This window comes from Anopheles merus, chromosome 3L (assembly GCF_017562075.2).
Source record: "Anopheles merus strain MAF chromosome 3L, AmerM5.1, whole genome shotgun sequence".
Classification (NCBI taxonomy): domain Eukaryota; kingdom Metazoa; phylum Arthropoda; class Insecta; order Diptera; family Culicidae; genus Anopheles; species Anopheles merus.
Genome location: NC_054085.1, coordinates 34,892,204 through 34,913,539, shown reverse-complemented (window position 1 = coordinate 34,913,539; position 21,336 = coordinate 34,892,204). Strand labels below are relative to the sequence as shown.

Sequence of the window (21,336 nt, the reverse complement as noted above, 5' to 3'; positions counted from 1 at the left end):
TCTTCTACACTGCTGATAGTCGTCCAAGGCACCATCGGAGGCAACACCCATCAATCTCTCGGTGTGTTAGCGATACGAACCACGGGAGAGAGAGGTGATAAAAACACTCCAACAAGTTGGCTCAAACATCATCGTGGTATTATCATCAGACCAGCGATATCTTCCAACACCTCGAAGGCAATAACGTACGTACGACGATCGGTACGTGGTAGAATGTTGACTTCCACCCTTTTTCCCCCCATTATGCAAGTGCTGTTCTCTCCGCTGTTGTCGCTCGGTGTGTCCGCTTTGCATAGTTGCTTAGGTATTTTCTCTATCGTACCTGATCGACAGCACACAAGCACGAATACCTCCACCGGAAGTGTTAATAGCGATCGGAAATGAGTCCGTGAAGGTGCGCTTGGTGATGCGGTACGAGAGACTTCGCTGCCAGTCTGCTGCTGCTGCTGCTTTTGCTGTGTGCGGTGCGTAGTGCGTCTCACGCGAAAACGGGAAACCCGGATGGATGGGTCGTCCGGCTTTTCGAGCAAGACGGGGCGACCTCTTCTTCCCTTGCTGGTTGTCTGTGTGCATGCACGATGACCCCTAGTCGTGGCAGGTTGTTCTTTGGTTGTGCTTCTTTGTGACCCGCATGCAAGAAGACAGGCACGGACGACACACGGGGGAGTCAGCTGAGCGTGTCCGAGACATTTGAAGGTGACGACGATCGCATAGGGGTGGACGTGTGGGCCCACCAGGACCAACCGTAATCCCCGTAGAACGCAGTCAAATGAGACGACCGAGCAACGTTGCCATATCTTTACGCCAGGGCTCGGGATCTTTGTGTTGTTTACTTTTCACAAGAATCACACAAACGCCGCATTAACCCCCAAAAACAGCCAACTCCCCGTTAGAAGTTGGCCGTAGGAGAACCTTAAATCGTTTCGGGAGAACCTTTGTCGGCATTCTACCTCTACGGTCCAAGAATCGAGCCAATGTTTTGGGGGGAGCGTAGTTCTAAGCAATTCTTGAAATGCAAACGTATAAACCACAGCCGTCTACGCTTCGCCGGTCTCTTGGAACTTGGAGGACCACAGCTAATAAACAGTCCAGCGGGAACAAGCTGTGCCGCGTGGACATTCTCTCGATCTCGTCACCCTCTCGACGACGGACACATAACGGCCTGCTGCTGCTGTTGCTGCCGGTTCGATCGCTGTCCCGTATCACCATAAATCTCGTCTAGATTTGGAATTGGTCCCGCCCGTTGTCTGTTCCGATTCCACCTCCAATCACTGAAATATGTAGCATATACATATCACGTCACGTCCACGGCCCCTTCCTGGTATCGATGGATCCTACGGATGTGGGGCCGATCTCGAACCTTAAGCTCAAGGGATCAACCGATTTCCTTTGCACCGTGGACTACCTACCAAAAGGGCTGGGCGTGGGGAAACCTGAACGCCGCACAGGATTTTGCGCATATTTTGACCGCCCTTTCCTCCAGTCTCCTCTTTTGAACGCAATGCCGCGCACGCACACACACACATACACATATACACATAAAATCAGCATAAAATCTGCGCCTCCCGACTCCAACATCGTCCATAATTTTGCGGCAAACGAGCATATCAAATGAAAGAGAGAAGAGACACAACAAAAAAACCGGCACACCGTTGTCACCGTACTTCAGTGTGTCCGTGGTGCTCGGGGCAGAACTAGAAAATCCTGTGGGCGCATAAAGAACGGAGCACTAAAAGAGGGAGGGTGTTTCAAGAGAAGAAATAAAACGAAGGCAAAAAATGTAACAGAAATACTCAGTTTTTTCGTTGGAGATAAACCGTAAAGCAACAATAAACAGAGCAACAAAAAAAGGTATTGAGCATAAAAAGCAAAAGAGGAAAACTGAACAGTAAAAACAAACAACACACACACACACGAAGGGAACAAAAAAGAGGAGGAAAAACTGTAGCATAAAAATTTTCTTTGCCCAGTCGCTTTTTGTTTGTATCTTCTGGGCAAGTCTTTTGCCGATCGACGGCTGGAAGGACGAAAGAGCACCATCAGGATCAGGATCATCGCAGGTTTTTGGTCGATCGAGCAGCGATCTGGTTGCCCCTGGCTCCCGCACCCCCTACCAATGTGGTGCGGTACAGTGTTCGGTGTGTCCGTTGGGCGATTGCGATCTTTCTCCACCAAAAAAGGGGAACCCCTCCGGGTGGAGCTCTTGCATCCCTGTTGGAAGCGGAAAGAGAATACCAAAGAAAGAAAGAGCAAGAAAGCAAGGGGATCGCGAGTGTGCGCACGCGTTGCGACCATTTCGCTTATTGGCAATTCAAATAATCGTGCGCGCATTCTAGCCTCCTCCACGGTCCACTCTGTGCCCACCGTTCGGGGGCTTGGTGTATGCTTATTGCCTTCTTATTATGTTCAGGAACCGCTGTCCCATCATCCCTGCCTGTCGCTTCTCCGCTCTGCTGCTGGGTGAAAAGAGTTTGTCGGGCTGAAGCCAAGAAGCGGCTTCCATTCTGTAATCTCCTTTGAACACACAAATCTCCACCATCCTCCCCCGGCTACAAGCGGGAACACCGTTGTGTCATCGTGATTTTGCGTCTCCCACTATCATCACCATCTCCGTCTCCGTTTGCTGTACGATCTGTGCTAGCGTTCGTACGGTGGCGGCAAACGCCAAAAGCGCATACGCAACGCTCGATGTCGATTCCTTCGGGGTCCTTTCAGAGCTTTGGGTGGATGTTTGTGGGCATCGTTGGAGCTGCCACGGTGAGTATGTAGATGTGCGCATCCATGCATATACATATCCCATACGTCGGACCGGAGAATCGGTCCGGACCGCGGCAAGGAGTCGGCTGTTGCGCGAGCATAAATCAATGCCGTGTGACATATATCCTTCGGATGTCAGGGCAGATATTGGCTACTCCTTTTCTTTTTGCATCTTTCCATCCGTGCCCCCGGTCCCTGACACCCCGCCGTCCGTTTGAGAAATGGGAGCCTGGGTGCCCTTTTTTGGTGTGTTGGGTTGCTTTTTTTTCTTCTGTCCTGTCCAACTTTTGCTGCTGCTGCTGTTGCTGGTGCTTGTTGTCGCCTTTCTTTCTTATTCGTGGTGTCTGTTGCTACTGCTGTGTCTGAAATCCTTACCGGTTTCAGCTGCCCTCGGGTGAACAGGAATGGTTCGGTAAAATGCTGTTTGCTCCGTTCAAGTGGCCAATGATCAATGAAGCTTGTAGTTGTTTGATTTGGAGGGTTACAGGTATATAGTATTTACTTTTCGATGACGTAGTTAGGAGGATCGAGAAGAATTACAGAAAACACGAGAGCTACAATAAAGCGTCATTTGCTGAATGTTTCCAAAAACTTTTAGGCAACGACTTCTTTCCAATATTCCAATATCCCAACATCTTGAAGATACTCCAGACGAAGCGCGAAAACAACCGAAGAAATACTTCCCAAGTTCAATCGTTTCTAGGTTCGTTTTCTCACGGTAATAAACAACCCCACCGTCGTGGTAGATAGCTCTACCGGAAGCATATCGATAGCAAATCTTCAAGCCCGATAAGTTTCCTCATCACTTGACGCGCGGCAATCGATAGAATCGACGCACTTCAAAAGCAGAATCAATATCAGTAACCTCAGAGCCTTAGTGCCTCTTGCGCCATAAGCCGGCGGTTGCAATCAATAAAGGAATCCCGGCCGAGGAATCTCTTTCCATCGAGCTCACGTTCGCGGTTTCTTCGGCCCGGCTCGAGTGGACCTCAAACAGTGTGTGGCGCTAATCTCACTCTCGGTCTACACTCGGCAGAAATGTGATTGAGCTCGAAGGGGGTACAAAATTAAGTGCACACCTCTAGCACTCTTGCGCCGATGGGGTGAAATGAATCGTTACCGATCGATTTGAGAGCATCTCGATGTTGGAATCGCGCACGCGAATAATTGTGACGATTGGTAGCGGCAGCTGGACAGTTTTAGGACCCCGAAGCGTTGAAATTAAACAAAAAAATCACTCCGCCGTTCATTATTTCCCTCGAATGGTATTGTTTCCGGCGCGGAGAGTGGAACTGGCCCAGGGTTTGTTGTTTTTGGCCTTTCGTTGCTTCCCTCCATACGCTTCTTCCGATAGGGAAATGTTTGGACGTTGTTGAGAACAATGTCGATAAACAATGGTCACCAGAGTTCCCTCCAGAATGCATCCGCGCGATGTCGCATATGTTATGAACGGCAAGGAAGCTGACAGCTGACGACAACCGCGCCGGGCGAGAAATCGCGAACAAAATCTTATCGTAACCTTTTGACCTCAAGCTTTCAGACAGCGCTTTACTAACGGACGCCATTTTGCACGATGCTACGCATTCGGGAATGGCAAAGTCCCATCGAAGGTACTTGAGAGGTTGAGGCGTAATTAGGAAGGGGTTCTTTCCACATGCACACACACACCCCTCCAGTTTTACTATTATTTTACTGCTCCGAAAAAGCCTCTAGCGCAGTCGGTGACGTCCCGCTGCGAGTTCTGGTAGCGAATATTTGTTGTTTTCCCTCTCCATTATGGGAAAGCCAACGCGCGTTCCCCCTGGGGCGTTCCATTATTTCATTCCGCGCACCGATAGGAAAAAGTCGAGCATTTCGCACGCAGCAGGAGACGCGTTGCCGGTTTGTGGAAGTGTGTTGTGCTTGTCATTTGGCTGTGCTTTAATTGACCGATCGGTTCGGTTGCGGTTCTCAGGGGCTGCGATTGGTTGGCCAAGGGTGTTGTTGGTGAGCTGCAGTTGTAATTGACGAGTAGATTTAATTTGTTTGTAATATGATTTGTTACTCGGTTGAAACAGAGAACTTTTTGATTATATTTTTAAAAAAAATCTTGGTTTTACAATTTAATTTCCTACCTTTAAACCGTGCGCCAGACAAATGAAACGAATCACTAGCCTCAATGAATCGTTGCCATTAAAGCCTTCCAGCGATAGACAAACGAGCTGCCAGACAGGGACAAAAAACCGCCAACTGAATCAATCCTCAAATGCATTATAAAACACCCATATGACAAAAGATCGACTTCCTGCCTCGATCACTCCCACCCTAACTGCAGCGCAAAGGTGCATTAATCTCACACACACATGTCGTTTAGCAAAAAAAGGGAGAAACAACGGCCACGAAGTTCGTTCCATTTGTCAATCATGCTTCCTTTTAATTAATCGTCCACCTAATGCCATTCATTTTCCGGCCCTTGTTTGTGGCCCTGCACTGTTGCACCGTTGCACATTGCCAATCCAACCTTAGGACCAGCAGAATGAGAGAACGGGGCTGGTGAATTGTTGCGCGAATTGTTGCTGGCGGCTGTTGTTAGCTGTTCGTGTGGTAGCAGGCAAGCAAACTTCTAACGGTGACGATTGGACAATCGGCTTTGGGGTTCGCTCCGGTTTAGCAGGGGTTTTTGTACGGCGGCTGATGCCGCCCAGAGATTAGAATCCGGCCCCAGCAGCCCCGGTCAGCGTATGGGGTAGCCCGGTAGCGGTCTATTGTGAGCGTTGTTGCGAATGCGATGCGAATTGGTGAGGTGAGAAATCGAAATTAATGTTCGCGGCAGTGACTGATCGAATCAGCTTTGGTGCTGTGACCAGGAAATGCTTGACATTTTTAGAAATAGCAGTTATTTTTGTTAGTTCAATAGATTTTTTAAAGCAAATACGACTTCAAATAAGACTTTAAGGTGTATCGCAAATATCTATTAGAACTGTTTTCGCTCAACTTCAGGCTTTTATCAATTATATAACCATCTTTGTATCCGTTGCACGCATGTTCGTCTAAGACCATCCCACCTGTTGATGCGCTTGATGCGTTCCATACGAGTTTAGCACTAGATCTTGCACCTTCCACAGCAACCGATCATCTATCTACCTTGGCACAGTTCTAGCACATCGCTCTGGCTCGCACGTTACCTTAGCAACAGCTGCAGTGTGTGTATTTGTACGGTATTTCGACATAATTAAAATCGTTTTACTATACGAAGGCTGCTTCCATGAGAGCAGTGGAGGCAGTGAGAAGCGAAGGAAAAATAAAACTATTTACTTCTCTGCCTCGTACAATTTGCATTTTCATTTGCAAAACGCTTGCCCCGCGGCTGACCTCTGGGCGATGATGGGAGTGGGTGGAGCGAAAAAAAAAATGTTGGAAACAGTGCCTCACCCACACGGATTGAAACGGTTCGACCAATTCGGACGTTTAGTGGTGCATCAGGGTGGAAAGAAATTAAAAGATGTGTTTGTACGTGTGAGTGGGCCGCAGTAGTAGAGGCATGCTGAAATCAGTTTGCTTCGATGGTTGGAGCTGCCAAATCGGACGCTTTGGGACGCAAGCGTCACCGAGTGCGCCATCACCGGTGCGTGAAGGAAAAGTCTTCCCTCATCCACCCATCGAACGGGAGTGATGCGTGTCCGTGAAGGTGTGGTCCGAAAATCGCCGGTAGGGCACCGCCTCAGAAACACATGCTCGGGGGGAGAAGGAAAACTAAACCACTGGATGGAGATTGAACGGCACCGGGGTCCGCTTCACTCTACTGCCAATGGACTCGTAGTGGGAGGGATGGAATCGTGACCAGCAGCAACAAAGTGAGCAAAGTGTGTGTGCCTCTACTCTCGTGGTAGTGTTTCCTAATATCCGATTTGATGGTTGATGGGCCAGTGCATAAATCATACGGCCCCTTGTGTGTCAGCGGGGAACAGCTGTTTGGATGCAATATCTGATGCATATTTTAAGGCATAGTCCCACCGGTTGGAGCTGTATTATTTATGTGGCAAAGCATGTGGAAAATTTGTAACATCATCGAAATGAAATTGTAAGATGAAGGGTGATGATACGCGAAGGTAAAAATGAAATACCGTTTCCTACGATAGAATCGGGAGTGTTTTTACTTATCTAAGGGCTTTGCCAACACTGTGGTTCGGGTTTTGGTTTACCAGTAGCTTGGATATACGGAGAAAGGGGTACACAGATTTATCGTGTATAGCAGGAAAACCATATTCTCGTACATGGGAGAAAAGATAGGTTTGAATGAGATGTTGAACTTAGACTGGGCGTGTCCTAGATCTGAGCGCTACCTGTTATACCAACAGACGAGTCTCACGATGTTATGTTAGTAGACAGTTTTACTCAGCATTTGAAACTGCATGATAATGTTGTGAATGACATTTCATGAATTGACGAAAAGCTGTTTGTTTGGATGTCGTTTCAATTATAAAAAAGTAAAATATTTTAAACATGGATTTACTTTACCAACATTATTTTTGTAATCTTCGTGCCATGTGTTGTAATTTGCTCAATAATCATTACCCTACGCAACCGAAATAGTTACCAAATTACAAAATTAACACCACTTAACATGACTCTTTACCTGATGACTCCACTATACCAGCCTATCTAACTATCTAGAATGGAATGTGCTTCATTTCCGCAGCGCAAAAAACGTTCCAAAAAGAGTAAAATTCCCCATCCGACACGATGATGATGAAAACGAATGCAACAGCACATGACGGAGGGTCAGCAAAAAAAGGCCCCTAGCTTTCCGGGAGAGAGAACATCGCGCCGGACCCCGCATGGTCGCCCAAGCACAGCCAAAGCCGCCGTCCTTTGTTGCTCCGCCGGCGCACTATGGGCTCGTGGCGACGTGGCCGCAAGACGGAAATCACACCCTACCGCAGCAGTTTTTCCGCGTACGCGCGTAATTTATGATAAACTGAAAACATCATAATAACAGTGGTAATGGTGTACGAAAACAAAATTAATGACAAAGATTTCCATGCCCTCTTCCCCCCGGAATGGGTGTCAGACGTTGGTTCTGCCATGCTTCGTGTGTGCCGTACGAGCTATGATGCTCCGGTATGCTATCTTCCCGTGCACTGGACCGAAAATCTTAAGGTCCATAAATAGTGACATTAAACGGGTTGCCCGCAGAGTCACCTATCAGCGGCGTCACGGGGCCGTGAAAATCGGCCACTCAATATCCCGTGTCTTGGAGGGGAGCCGGAAGCCCCTTCACAGTTTGAGAGAGGGTGATAAACGGATAAACGGTGTGGAGGAGCTGCTGCTGGGCGAGAAGATGATCGTCGTGTGTACACGATTGCACGAAACCCACAATCAGCGGCCTGAAGGAGACGCTTGAAGTCATGTGTGATTTATGTCTCCCCCGAGGTCTCGACTGTTTTCATGGATGGACGCCCGGAACTGGACCCGCAGACCGATAAAGACCGGGCAGAGGCTGTCGGTTGTGGTCAATTTAGTCCAAGCAATCCAATCGGAACAGTACCGATAATGAATGTGAGGGGAGAGAAGATAGACGTTCCCTTCTCCCTTCGAGGGAGAGGGTTTGTTGACACGGTTTTAGCACCTAATTTAACAGTGATTACTATTTCACAGCTGGCTGCTGCGAGGCAAAAAAAACCCAGCAGCAAAACAGAAGCGTAGCGGGGAGTCCCTCTCATGAAAATTTATCACACACGCCGAGCCGTGAAATGAGCGTCGCCACTTGCCACACGATAACAGCTCATAACAACACGAAAATGAGTGTGTTACTTTTTTGTTTGCGTGGAAGGATGAAGGCAGGATGGAAGCAAAAACCACAACAATAAAAAAGCCGCCCGAAATGTCACCATTTACCGATAATCACCCCGACTGGGCGAACTTTTTCGTCCCCTTCGCTGGACACGATTATCTACTCGCGTCGCCGTTTTTGTGTGTGTGTGAGCGTGTGTGTTGGTGCGCAGTTTGATTGTCATCGATTTAGTCGCCTGTCCCGACCTGTGGTCCGGAAGGGTTGGCGAGATTGACATTTGTCATTGCCGTTGCTGTGACAACGTGATTCGATGTTTTTGTCCTACGCTAAGTGTGCAGACTTTTGAGCGATCGATCGAGCAAGCAGGTCTGTGTGGGGGGTTGGGACGTAGGAACAAAAAACCACTATCGAACAACATGGACAACACGGCGGCAAAAGAAATATTGAACAAGTAAACACAACATTTGTCGAAAATATTCCCGAGGGCGGAACACGTGATAACAGGCAGTTTGACACGGATTTTTTTTTGTCTGGTCTGGCAGTGATTGAGGTAACATTATTTAACACCATACACGATCGACATCGTGTAAACCTGCCAACTTACGACAGGCGCCATGAAGACACACACACACACAGTCGGAAAGTTGGTTGAAGAAACAACACGGAGAATGAAGACCTCCTCACGCGTCCGATATCAGCTAATACCAATCAGTCGATGAGGTTTTAATTTTTGCTGGACACACACGCTCGTTTAAGTGTCTTCATGTGAGCGAGAGAGAGAGTGAGGATGCAACGTATTTGGGACGACGGATATTGACCAGCCGGGGGTATGTGAAGATATTCGAGTCTACCCTGGGGACCTGACGCGGCGAATATTGCGATTTTTCGATCGAGATGCGTCGGAAGCCTGCTGGTTGTTGAAGTTTTGTTTGTTTGTTTTTTTTTCTCTTCATAATGCTCTTTGATTCTGGTACTGTTATGTCTACGGTTTGTCGTTTTGGAGTCACTCCGTACCGCACGGTCGGCATATTAATCAACCAAATGGCGATGAACTGGCACACGGGAGTTCACGTCGGCTTGGGCTGTCGCTGTCGTCTCTTGTAAAACCATAACAACGTTAAAGTTAATTTCAGCGTGCTGAGATCGAAAGATCTTACGTCGGGGGGTGGATCATAACTATTTCAAATATCATTACTTCCAAAATATATATCTACCGCGGGTTGGAGATAAAACGAGCCTTCCAGAGAACGAGAACATAACCAGTTTACATTAAACTAAATGTGTTGCTCCGGACGCTCCACGGTCCACGGCGGTGTTGGTCGTGTCGCGCTCTGTGTGTCAGTGCGTGGCGTCGAATGTCACGACTTTTACACAACTGTGACTTGTCCTGTGGAGCTGCAGCCCAGCTTCGGGCATTGCTGAAGAAGCTCGGCGAACGCGCGGTACAAGATCTCCAGCCCCGTACAAGTCTCCGGACCCCGTGGTAAGATATGGATCTAGAATACGCTCTAACTTACAGTACAGTACAGTGATGTGTTCCCCCACGACTGGGCAGAAGTGCCTAATGCCAGCATGAACCTTCCGCACAGAGCTTAAGCCCAAAGGAACATGAAGTTCTTCTGTAACCCCCAACCGAGAGCAAGCACTGTCGATTCAAAATCGGTAAGGTTCCTTGATCTTTTAGCTGTTTTTTTTGCTTGTTTCACTGTGTCGTTGTCGTTCTCCGACATTCAAAACGGGCACGAAATGACCACCATAAAGCGCCGTAATATCCCTGCTAAATGTCTTTGATGGTGTCCTTGGACTGGACCCGCTGCCAAAACCCCGCCCGGTCGCTTGAAGTTGAAATTTTTACCGAAAAAATACATTCTACCGGAATAGTTTATGGTTGTTGCGGTGCAGAAACAGCTGAAACTGAGTGCCGCCGATGTCTACAGAAAAAGTGAACCCGTTTTCCTAGGCACTGCGGCAAAAGAACGGGTTGGTAGGAAATAGGAGCGAGGAAAAAACGGGATGATTTGTAGCGCATCCTATCGCCGGGACGGAATCTTGTCCGTCGGCGACAAAAGGGCAGATTTCGGTGATCCGCTCCATCCACCGTTGATGGATTCGACGTACCGATTCTCGCGCGCGCTCACTGCTTGCCGCGCGACCTCTGGCACGGCGACCGGACCGCTTATCTAGCGTTGTCGATCTTTCTGGGCTCGAGATCGCCACACCGAAGAGGTACGACGAGGTGTTGACGCGAGGTCGAGTCTTTTCCAAAGGCACGCTCATGCGGAACCGACACCGGGATGGTTTCCGAGAAGGACCGTTTGCCATGAAGTCCCGTTCGGTAGCATGCGTCTCTTCATAGACGCTTCAATATATCGTCTCAGTTTGGCTACGGGGCGGTTGCGTGCGATGGGATCATGGGTCTGGTTCGTCTCAATAAAGTTGTACCCAGATCGAACAGAACACCGGGAGTCAATTTAATAAAACGGAAAGTTCATTGGAGCTACTTGAGATACACACACCAGGATGTTTTGGATTACGGCTCAGCTCGTGAATGAACGGTGATGTATTATTTCCTGCCTATTTTTCTAATGTCACTGCTTCCTGGTCATACTCCAATCACTTTGAGCCACTTAATCCCTCTTTAATTTCCGTACTGAAGTAGATGAAGACATTGCTTCCAAGATGTAACGAAGACAAGCTCGTTCACTTCATCAATCATGGCTGAGGCGGATTTTCCAACCACCGCCCTCTGAAGAAGGTCAGAAGTCCAAGCCGGATCCGTCATGATAGAACGATCGCACTCCCTTGCTAGCTCTGCTGCTCGATTGCAAAGGGGTCGCGTCATTGGAGACGAATCAATCATAATCGATGATGTGAAATTTGTCACCTTCCAGACGCAGTACGATCCGGTGCCATTTGACGCCAGCGATAAGGCCAATGGTACGGTAAAGCACACATGATTTACGGGAGGCTCACGAGGACGGCCTCTGTTGGTGCCTTGGACTCAACCACATGCACAAAGTTGTGTGGTGATTTTTACAGCTCATAAAATTTGACTACAACTGGCAGAACTGACACTCGGTACACGGCGGTGTCGCCGGACGTTGACAAAACCGGTCGCGAAAGCAATGAGTCATAAAAAACAAAAGCCTCTCTTGGTCCGAAATTCGAAGATGGCAGTGTTTGAGTCGCCGACGTCGTCGTCGTGTGCAATCGAACAATATCCACCAGCGGCAAACAGGACGTGCTGGCACGTGCGCCATTTAACGCTTAACTCGGCGTACCGTTAACTCTGCGAACGCGGCGGCAACTCTCACTCTCGCACACGCGCAGGCATTTCCGTCGCTTCCAGAGAGAGGTCAGAAGCGCGGACACGTGCTCGTGCGTACAAGATGACACGATTTTGGAGATACTGAAAGGGTTGCGTCGATGCGTATCTGTAGGGGTTTGTACAGGAGGACTAGAGCTAGATGAAAGCGAGATGCCTAAGCATCTTTGGGCGAGATCAGTGTCCAGAGCTCGAAAACCGAAACGTGCGTCCCCGGTCTGTGCGTAAATTATGGTCTGCGTGATCTTCGGCTATCTTACCACACACGGGGCGGACACGTCTGGGTCATCAAGACGTGCGTTGGTTTTTTTGGAAGTTGAATTAGTAAAACAGCATGCGATACAAGTCCTCCAAAATGTAAAAAGATGGCACACAATGTTTTTGTTACTGGTTAGGTAATCGGGCAATGCATTGGAGCATTTTGCGCAAACATCCGAACATGAGTTCCACGAATTTGGGAGGACGTAAGGCATGTATCGTCATCTTCTTGGAGTTTCGACTTTGCAAAATGTTCATGTCTTCAGCTGGGAAGTCTCGTGCTTTTTGGACACTGTGATATTGTTCTTTGTGTGAGAGCATGGGTTTTATTATGCGCTAAAGCAAGAGTAATATCTGACCATGTGAAACTGGAGAACTAAATAGGTTTTGAAGACTAGGGACGGTTAATAACCTGAATAATGTTTTGAGGAATGTCTTAAATGTAAAACAGTTGAATGTTCACTTTATAGCTCCAATTTTGATGGAAGAATGTAATGTATACGTCCGGAGAACCCGGAGAATGTGACGTGGAATTTGTCAAATGCACTCTCCATTTCTCCAACATCCAAGCAACCTGACGCTCCAAAACCATTGTCATTTTCACTCCACCAATGTAAACAAAGCAGCCTTCCTCTGCGTCAAACTCCCGGCCCGCCAGATCCCAAGTCAGCCACCACATCGTAAAAAGTGTTTGCCCATTGTCCCGCGTGAAGTCTTTAGAACTCGTTTGTTTTTACCCTCGTTGTGTGAGTGAGTAGAGCATTCAAAGGTTACCGATCTCAAGGACGAACTTTTTCCTTCTCAGGTTACCCTACCGTAGACGCGCACCGGGCAAGTTCATTGTGTCGCCCCTTTGCACAGCTGATCCATTGTTTGTGTTTCCATATAAGAAAATTCAGCAAACCAGATGGATTGTCCCAGTGGCCCGGTTTTCTTTCCCTCTCTCCCAGTGAGAATGTTTTGGTGTGGGGGTGCTGCTGCTCCTACTACTGCTACTACCACTACTACTACGTTGTGTCAAAGGGACTGCCAACCTCCCCCTGTGTTCGCGTCTTGGAGCTCGGTCCAGGGAATGTTTTGGACCGGGACCGGCTGAGAACAATTGATTATTGTATTAAAATTACCCAAGCCCGGGTCCGGGGTTCTCCGAAAGCAGTGCTGATCTTTGTCTCTCTCGCATTGCGTCTGCCCTCCTAGGATGGGTCCCAGAGGGAGGTGGGTTACAGACAGAGTGTTATTGTTTTGCAAAATCGTCACCCACCCGATACCGGAAGACTAGAAGAGTTACCCCTGAATGGTGTGTCTAGGCCTAAGAAACAACAGGTTGGTAGGGCATCAGGATTGGCGCTATTGTCACCCACCAGCTGGACTTTCGATTTCGAACGGATTTTCGTGTGCGAAATTTCTGCTCGAGATTCCTGGGAGAGAGGGGCGAAAGAACCACCCACAGCGGTGGTTTCGATTCAATTTGATGCCCTCTGCTCGGGTCAACGTAGCCTGGAAATCTGACAGGTGTCGTGACGGACAGAGTAGATTGTAGCCCATAGTAAACTTTGAACCACAACATCTTTCATTCGCTTTGGTGCTGTTCTTCTCCGTCTCCCTCGCAACTCGGTGGATTGCTAGAACAATACCCTGCGCATCTGAGGACTCCCTCTATATTAAAAAGTAAGGGAGCGTGCAACCTCCGATTGGCGGGGGGAAGATAATTTGGATGAGAAATTCTCACTGTACACGCTTCCGGTGATGCAACAACCTCTCGGGGGGCTTGAGAACAAAGCCCACACACAAACACACGGCCCAGCTGATCAAACAAATGGCCAAACATTCGGGACCGGGTGTTGGTCCCGGTGAACTTGAAAGTTCCAAAGTCGACTCCCGATGGGATGCCGGGTGGGTGGTTGGTTGGCCGGTTTGCGAATGATCCACTTCTCATGGTGGAGGGAGTGAAATTGTTTCGATTTGCATTGCATTGTTGTCTGGTTTGGCGCGTGGTCGCGTGGTGTTTATGTTTAGTGTTGTACCGCTTCCCTCCTCCCTCATCGTTTGGGAGCGTTTTTGCAGGGGTTGACTGTTTTTTGGAGAAGCATTTTTATCTAGCTTTTTGCATAACATTATGTCTCGTGCCATGTACAACACATGTCGAAAGAAGGGTTATCGCGTACTGTAAGGTGATATGTGTTTAAAGGGATAAGTTTGTCTAACTGTTCCGTAGGCTCTGGTTTCGGATTATCATTGGCAAAATGCTTCCCATTAGTATCCAAACCAATTGATCTTGTTGCGCGCTGAGGTATCGGTAAAATCTACAGCTCTTGCTCGTTCGATCGAAACAATATACCGATACCGTAACATGCAGCTGCAGCGGAAGCTAATATGTCGGTTGTCACGATGTCCAACGGTGCTCGTGATTCAGTCCTCCCGGCATTGGGAACTTGGGGTAACATTCTCGGGATCATGATCCCGTCGTGAGGATCATCTCCATCGATCCCCGGGTGGACAAATTGAGGAGAAACTCTATCGCCGTGTAAGACCATGTAGTTGTTGTGAAGGGGAAGAGCGGTACTGTTCTCGTCGGCACTGTTGGTGGTCCTAGGTGCGTTATCTAGAGGAGCGGACGGGGCTAGTGTGTTTGCTAAAGGCATAAAGCGTACGAGCCAGTAGGCAAACAACGAACCCGCTTTGGTCGTAGCTTCTGCCAGCGCTGTTGGGGAGTGGTGGAACGGTAAGCACGACTACTACTGACGCGCGACGTCACCTACCGTGTGACCCATATCGTTGCTTATCGTTAAGCTAACATGTCGCGGGAATCGGTTCAGTACTTTCCGTTCGTTCTTGTTTGAGGCGGTTTGGTTGTGGTTCACTGCGTTTCATTGTTTCCGCAGTCCCTGTTAGTTCCAAAACATTGGAACGACGACTTTTAAGTTTGTAGACATTTTTGAGAATTTGGAGATGAAACTCTAATATTTTGTATTTCTTGGTTCTTTTCAGCTCTCCTCAGCACCAACAGAGCTACCATCGGAACTACGACGAGTATGTCCACCCAATGCAACAGCAGCAGCAACAGCAGCAACAACAACAGCAACACAATGCAGCGGCCAGCTCGCCCCTATCCACGCTCTCCCAGCACGGCAGCATGATGGCCCCGCAAAGCCCTAGCATGCTCGGTGGCACCAACGGGATGATGCCGTCGCCCCTGATGCAGTCCCATTCGCCGCTACTCTCTTCGAACGCTTCCCTGCTTCAGTCCCAGTCGCCGCTGCTGTCCAGCTCGCCGCTAATGAGCCAGTACAGCCCGTACCACCATCAGGACGTGCCGATGCCGACGATCCTACCGCAGGACGAACCGGGCGGTGGTGGTGGTGGTGGTGGTGGCTGGGGTGGATATGCACTGACCGCGGCTGGGCCTTATCAGAGCGAGTTCTGCGCCTCCAACTACGGTGTGCTGCACCAGCGCCAGGCGTACGGGGGACCGCACGGAGCGGGCAAGCTGGGACCGCACGGCGGTCTCAAGAGCGCCAAGGAGGCCCGGATCCGGCGACCGATGAATGCGTTCATGGTGTGGGCCAAGGTGGAGCGGAAGAAGCTGGCCGACGAGAATCCAGATCTGCACAATGCCGATCTCAGCAAAATGCTCGGTAAGTCCCAGTAAGCTCTTGTGCGGGGGGGATTACGCGATAAGAGGCGTGTGGTCGGTCGGGAATAGTTTATCGGGCGGCTGAGGGTAGGTCAGTGCTTTTGGCCAGGAGGGTTAGTAGGGTTATCTATGCGGTTGGGTGGATTAAGGCTGTAGTTATTTATAGCCTAAAGGTGCGTTATGGTGCTTCAGGAGTTTGACTCATGTATGATAAGTTCAGAATTTGTTGAAATATATCTCTGAATCCACATCTTTGCCACCTCTTCGCCATGTGGCGTTTCAGGTTTGACACATTTATCTGTTTCAAAGTAAGATGTACACTAGCTCCATCATACGCTGATTAGCTAGAGTTCGATCAACTTTATCTACGTGTGCGTTATACAACCTGTCCGAGAACGAACTCAACGATCGACGCCTGATGTCGACATCTTCGCCCAAATCGCCCAATCATTATCAGTCGATGGCGCAGGCCTTTCCCATCAGACGCTCGTTTTCGTCTCCCTCGGGCTGACTTTAGGCCGAAGCTGCCATGTGCTCAATCAATGACCAATCAATCAGTTTAATCACCAAATAGAACCGTACAGGCTGTCTTAAACGGCAGCGCCAACCGTTCGCGTGTTCTCTCAACCAGTCCGTTGAGTTTGTTTTCTTTTCGATCTTTTAAGGTTGAATGATAAGATTAGACGGTTTTTTTCAGGATGACCATTGGCACCGGGGAACAGGTAGCAGGCAGTGAGCGACCCTACCCCGCAGCTCTTATCAATGATGATAAAAAAACCATACCGTTTCAGGTGCTTCTTCGCCTTTTATTGAGTTCAGTGAGTCGTGTTTTTGCTTTGCGACAAGCGACCTTAAGCCTCATACTGATCCGATTGTCTGGCGCACTGTTTGTTGCGTGATAAAGAAGAGCAAACGGTGGATTTTCTAACTTTTCACACTTGACTTTGTGGCGCACGGGATGAGTCAGAAGCTATAGGGTTATCGAAATTTCCCACCCGATACGGATCTCACCTTCAGTTGATTTGGTTTATATAATTGCACATCGATGACTCAGCTGTGGGGGCAGTTGAGGTCAGCATCCCAGCTTCACCCGAGAACAATTTCCTGTGACGTGCACGTAACGGTTCGGCTGCACTTTGCGATTGATCCGGCACAAATAGAAACGGCAAATTAAACGTTGATTGGATTTTGGGACCGATGAATTGAATTGAATTCGTGTGAGATGTAAAGTGCGGATCGGAACGGGGTTTCCACTTCCAACCACTCCTTGCATGGTGCATTGTTGGCTAGAACAGGAAATTGTCGCATTGATTGGAGATAAAAAATAAATAAATTTAACCAGCTACCACAGCTAAGTAACCGCTGACGTAAAAAGGTTGAGTAATTCGTCGCATAATATGACTCAAAAAACACTGTCCATCAACCACCAACCATAAACCACATGGTTTATGCACTCTGAGCGGTTAAAAAAACAAGCGGCTTAAAGAAGAGATAAGATTAATCAAATGGTTTGCGGTTGTTGTGATGACAAATCTAATTTAGAAAAATGGTTTTATCGGCAAAGATTAGTGGGGGGTGGATGACTAACCCGGTGAAGCGAATTAGGTTTCAACCATGCAAACCAACTAAAAACTGAACTCCACTGGGAGCTCTGGCACTCAACCAGAGAGTCACTTTTGGAAGCAACCAATCCCTTACCGGGCACCGTACAAGCTTGGACGAAAAGTATCAACCCCATCCGCCAGACTTCGATTTGCTCCGACTCCAATTAGGGCCAAAGTGTGCCGCATAAATTATCTGCCCGACTGGTTTCAGTTACGTGTATGTGTGTTTGTGTGTTTGTGTCCGTGTTGCTTGTTACCTTCATTCTCAACTGAAACACGGAGTGCGGGTTGGATTTCGCCTCTACTCCCACCGGGACGAACGAATGCAAAATAATCGAAGAAACGAGTCGAAAAACTCGTCGTCTGCTCCACGTTTGCACGCTGCAATGGAGAACATCATCCCGGCGAATGGAACGGCTACTGCGCGATGCTTGCAGGAAGGAAAGAAACGAACGAAAACAAACGCCGTCCCCAGAGCAACGGGTCTGATCTTGAAACTGGAAAGCAAAATCGACACACACACACAACGATCAGATTTCTTTTATCGTTCATTTCTTCCGTGCATCGGGTAGGCAGGCACGGTGAGATAAGATGAGAGATGCTGCATGGTGAGCAATCACTCGGTGAGTGGTGAACGTTTGTTCTCTTTCTCGCTCACACACGTTGTTTGCGTAGCTATCTTGGAATGATTTTTTTAATCCAGTTATCTCCCTTTCCCGCGAGCTGGCCGCGCGCGTGAAGTGTCGATCTCGTTCGCGAGACGCACGCCGGTGCTCTACTGTCTCGCTCTTCTCACAGCTTCTCATGCGGTGAGCAGGAAAGCAAAGCTGGGCAATTACAGACACCGCCCTCTTTTAATTCGATCCGATTGGTTGATTTACCATAATAATCACAACCATCCTTCGCCGTGTGTGTGTGTCTGTGTTTGTGTGTATCACTGTTTAGTATCAGTGTGTGCCATTTTCTACACCCATACCGTCCAATCGGTGCAAAACACTCGCAGTCTCGAGGAGGGTTCATCGCTTGTTCTACCGTTTCCCTCGCCCGTTCGGTGAAGTCTTTCGTTTTTTTGAGAGTAGTTTTTGCCTGGATTGCACCTTTGAAGCCGATATCAAAAGAAACGGCAATTTTGAAATGGTTGCAACCCGAAGCCGCACTCCCGAAGGCTGTAAATCAGATTGTTTACAAATAAATCAACCTACCCGCGAGCACACACACTCCGTGGAATGAGTTCGGAAGCGTGATCGTTCGTGCGGAATGTGTCCGCAAAACGGGTTGCGGAAACGTGCGGACAGCCGAGCTTGATGTGCTTCTGCTTACGGCACAGCACAGTTCGGCTCCGTAGGTACACATTCATCAGTTTAATCGTGGTTTGGTGCGGATGTGCAATAAATTGAGCTAGTCGTGACGGCGGCAACTAATGACGCTAACGATCGACGGGTTTTTTTGAGCGGGAAATTTGTGAACTTACTCAGCCAGTAGCAGTCTTTATTTCATGTGCCAATTGGAAATTGTTTGCTCTGCCCTCTGCTTACCGTGCAACGATTCACAGAAACTTTGTACAATTTACTCGAAAACCGAAACCCTTTTTTTACTGATGGATTGCGCACTAGCGAATGATCTTTCGCTTCGAACAGCCTTCAATATCGAGGCGGCAGCCTAGTGCTACCTTAAATGCAGCCTAATCTTGCACAGCCTCTTGCCTAAAGCCGTTAATAACGTTGCACCATTACTGCCTGTACGCAGCCACCATTTTGTGCCCGGCCTCGAAAGTGGTCCAGTTTTCAGAGAGTAATTATCGGAGCAATTTAACCTCCCAGCAACGGCCTCCAGCTAGCTGCGCGGCAATCGGTCTTAATGGTTGCCTCTATTTCGGTGTGCCTCCCCGAACCCGACAGCTTCAAGGCATCAGCCAGAGCAGCCTGTACTTAATCGACAGTGACGCATCGTCGAATCACCAAATGTAGAGTGGTTTTGATTTTTTGTTGTTGCTGCTGTTGCCCTCATCTTCAGTTTTTCGAGGTCGATTTCACGGGGCAATTCAATCCGCGGTAGGGTGCCGCATCGTGGGGTTGGTGTGCGTAAAACCAATCCATCCATCACCGATGTTGCAGGCCGAGTGATGTTGCGTGAAGCACACCGAAAGTTGGAACGGCAAAGAGGTTGACTTGAATCAGCCAACCGATCAAGCGACATGCAAATGAGCTTTTCGGTCGAATGTCTAGCAACAAACCGCTGCTCCACGGTGCGCGAAAGGGTGAATGATGTTGATGGTGATGAATGAATCGGCCGAGCGCCAGGAGTAGGAGAGTAGGAGCGAGAAATGGGCAAGAGCTGGGCAGGGCCCCAGATGGATGGGTAGTAGCACACACACACACACACACAGCGGTAACCTCACATCGCTCCTAAACTGATCAACCTAAATTCTCGTCATCGTAAAATCGGGTTGGGCTTGAAGAAGGAATGGAGTGATGGCGAAAATAACAACAACAACTCTCCCCCACGTTCCCCGATTGCTTCAACAACAACGACTGCAGCTTGCAGGGGGAGAAATGTGGGGAGCACATTTTCCGGGCGGTCAGCTGGGGGAACAGACGGCTTCGAAATTCGACTTGAAGCCGGAAATGACGATCCCTTCCTTTTTTGGACGGGAGGGGGGAGACCGATCGAGAGGCAGCCAACCGTGCCAAGCCGTGCCGTCGTTTCACTTCCAGGCCCAGGCAGGCAGGCGGGCCAGGCCAGGCCGATCCCGGCGATCGCTCTCGTTCGTACGATCGGTCGATGTCATCAAAGTTGTTATTGCACAAGAGCTGTTAGCTCTGTAGCACAGAGTTAAATTACGGTGATGGGAAAAAGCCGTTCTCGGTGGGGTGTGGGTTCCTATACGCCCTGACCTGATTAAAGATAAATCACCATCCCTTAAATTTAATTAAAATTAAAATTAAAAAATAGTTACACGGTACCCTTGCGTTTCTTCATTTCGGTTGCTTACGGGATGCATTCAAACAGAGACTACAAGAAAACTGTTAATTTAATATATTTTTGGGACTTTTGTTCCATGTTTGTAACATGATGGGTTAAATAAGTTAAAAGACAGATGAAAAGATCATTTCCAATTGGGTTTCTTGCTTTATCCGAGAAAATTACTACACTTTTTCAAGCCATGTGTATGCATGTTCCAGGAATTCTATGATTGACTATAGAAATGTTTTACAAATAACAGTTTTAGTCATTTTATTATAAACTTTGTGTTTGTATTATACTAATGAGGTCAACCATTCGATGCAAAAAGCAACTTACAACAACTTTTGTGCGTCTGTCAAGTAAATTACTTCTGTGATACAGAATGCTTAGTTATTTATCTGATAAATTTATCTTGCATCTTGTGGCAAAAATCTAGGCTAGAATTGTGCCAAGATACAAAATTATCAAGTTCAAAAGCATTCAAAAAAGTTTCTAATAAAGGAAGTGTATTCTGTCTCTCAAATCTTTGGCATTTTTTTACCAAATTCTTCGCCGTCGTGTACAACCAAGTATTCTTAGCTATAGCAATGTTTTTAAACCATCTATAAAGTTACTGAACAGCCGCCTAGAGTTTATTGGACGCTTCTACTAGTGCCGTTTTACCCCCTAAGAAGTTTAGTTTTCCATTGCCACTAGCTAACCGGCAAAGGTGGAGGCATTGCCATAAAAAAACAACCTCAAATTGCCTCAACTCTTACGAGTACAACCCACTTTCCTACCTCCAAAGACTCAATTCGGGCACGACGAGCGTAAACGTCGAAGGCAGCCGCGTTAAGCACTTTAGGAGTTTCGAAATGGAACAGATTTTACCTTTTTTTCGGTTTGTGGTTGGAAGTTTTCGAGCAACCGGTCCTCACCACCTCCGCCAACCCGAGGTCACTAATGAACGACAGATAGACACCACCATCATCCTCTCGCCTTCTGCGTCTAGTTTGCGTGGAAAGATAGACACCAATAATTG

At 48.2% G+C, this 21,336-nt stretch overlaps 1 protein-coding gene and 1 long non-coding RNA gene across 5 annotated transcripts in view; one reads left to right on the top strand and one right to left on the bottom strand.

The window, feature by feature from the left end:
- Positions 1 to 21,336, top strand: part of LOC121599662 (putative transcription factor SOX-15) — a 52,552-nt gene that overhangs the window by 9,945 nt on the left and 21,271 nt on the right. The window contains exons 1-2 of one of the 4 annotated variants that reach the window (XM_041927648.1): positions 12,731 to 12,863; positions 15,102 to 15,748. In XM_041927648.1, coding sequence (XP_041783582.1) covers positions 15,157 to 15,748 — 592 coding nt within the window. In that variant the 5' untranslated portion in view covers positions 12,731 to 12,863; positions 15,102 to 15,156. Of the gene's footprint in view, positions 1 to 12,730; positions 12,864 to 14,919; positions 15,035 to 15,101; positions 15,749 to 21,336 lie in introns of those variants that run through there. The other 3 variants (XM_041927647.1, XM_041927645.1, XM_041927644.1) reach the window with 3 other exon arrangements.
- LOC121599664 overlaps positions 16,553 to 21,336 on the bottom strand; it is a 29,930-nt gene continuing 25,146 nt past the window's right edge. Inside the window, exon 3 of the long non-coding RNA XR_006005717.1 lies at positions 16,553 to 17,033. This is a non-coding gene — a long non-coding RNA (uncharacterized LOC121599664). The remainder of the gene's footprint in view (positions 17,034 to 21,336) is intronic.